General features: G+C 54.2%; 1 protein-coding gene across 1 annotated transcript in view; it reads left to right on the plus strand.

Annotated features, from left to right (window-relative positions):
- The window catches only part of VOLCADRAFT_62523 (uncharacterized protein), a gene marked incomplete at both ends in the record, with an annotated part of 18,570 nt that extends 17,505 nt beyond the window's left edge, over nt 1-1,065 (plus strand). The window contains 2 exons of the mRNA XM_002952458.1: nt 49-121; nt 904-1,065. Of these exons, the coding sequence (XP_002952504.1) occupies nt 49-121; nt 904-1,065 (235 nt within the window). The remainder of the gene's footprint in view (nt 1-48; nt 122-903) is intronic.
- Nucleotides 1,066-1,506: the final 441 nt, after the last annotated feature.

Genomic DNA, 1,506 nt, shown 5'->3' on the forward strand with positions numbered 1-1,506 from the left:
TTTGCCGCCGCCACCCCGCAATATTCCGGAATCATCCTCAAGCCTTAGCCTTACCGCGGGTGCCGACCCGGAAGCTGTGGATTGCGACCTGGAGACCCCCCTGCATAAGGCAGCTGCGCAGGTGAGCAGGGGGGGGGCGTGTCTCTGTGTCTGTCTGTGTGTGTGTCTGTCTGTGTGTGTGTCTGTCTGTGTGTGTGTGTGTGTCTCTGTGTGTGTGTGTGTGTGTCTGTGTGTGTGTGTGTGTGTCTGTGTGTGTGTGTGTGTGTGTTTTGTGAGCTGTGTATGCACTGCACGCGTGTGTGTGTGTGTGTGTGTGTTTTGATGTGTTTTGGAGGGCGCAATGAACTGGGATGTCTTATGCACAACTGCTTTCTCAACCGAAGTTAGTTGTAGACCTTACGTAATCGCTTACGTGATCGCTCACGTACATTCCTCACCCTCGGGCCTTCTCCGCCGCCGCGTGTTCCTGTCGGGTTTTTATGTGTGTGTGAGTTGCTCTCTACCTTGCCTTTGCCTCATTTGCCGTACATGCATTTCTTTCCCCCTAGCCCCTTCCCTTTTGCTGTCCTCCAGGGGGGGGGCATATTCATTCGCGGTTTTGAATTGCCTTCCTCCCCTCCTGCTGCTGCGGTGTGTGGTCAGTTCTACGTCTGGTACACTCTTGCCCTGGCAGCAGCTTCACTCGTTCACGTGGTTCACGTCTTTCCCGTTCTGCTGTCGTACTCCTCCTGTCGACATTCCTTGTCTTGTATGTCTTTACCCTTTCCTGCCTTGGACTTCTTTCTCGTCCTTTTACATCCCCCCTTTAATATTATTCCCTTTTTCTTAAGGTTTCCCTTCCTCCGTACGGCATGCGAAAGTACGGCATCATTGTTTTCCCCTCCTACCTCCTGACCCCCTCAGGGCCATGGCGGGGTTTGTCGTGTATTGCTCTCCCGCGGCCCCCGGTCGGCGGAGGTGGAAGACAAGGGGGGTAGGACTGCCGTACAGAGAGCTACAGGTGGGTGCGGGTTTGGGGTGAGGGGGTTGGTGGGGGAGATAGGGGTATGGGGGGGGGCTGGTTAAGGGGAAAGGAGTTACTAGCTGCCAAGTCCGAAGTCCAAAGAAGGCAGAAGGCGAAAAGGCGGGGAAAAAACACATCACCTCCGAGGTGAAAAGAAAAGTCTTAAAGAAAGCAAGGTCCCTAAGGAAACCGTAGTGATGGCGTGTATAACTTTTTTAATAGTGGCGGCAAAGCGGAAAAGGTTTCGGAAATTGTATTGTAAAGTAAAGTAATCGGAATGGGTACGGCGACGTGGTGACGAATGTAGTGAACTGTGTTTTTGCTGATTTATTGGCTGCTGATACGCTGCTTGCTGACATCTGCAAGTGCTCCTCCCAGCCCCTTAGCTAACACGGTGTGGGGTAAGGGGAGGGGAGGGGGCGGTTGGGGGGGGGGGGGAAGTCGAACCACGAACGAGTGAAGCTGCTGCCAGGGCAAGAGTGTACCAGACGGCGGTTGGGGGG

The sequence above is a fragment of the Volvox carteri genome (genome assembly GCF_000143455.1).
Source record: "Volvox carteri f. nagariensis unplaced genomic scaffold VOLCAscaffold_30, whole genome shotgun sequence".
Taxonomy (NCBI): domain Eukaryota; kingdom Viridiplantae; phylum Chlorophyta; class Chlorophyceae; order Chlamydomonadales; family Volvocaceae; genus Volvox; species Volvox carteri.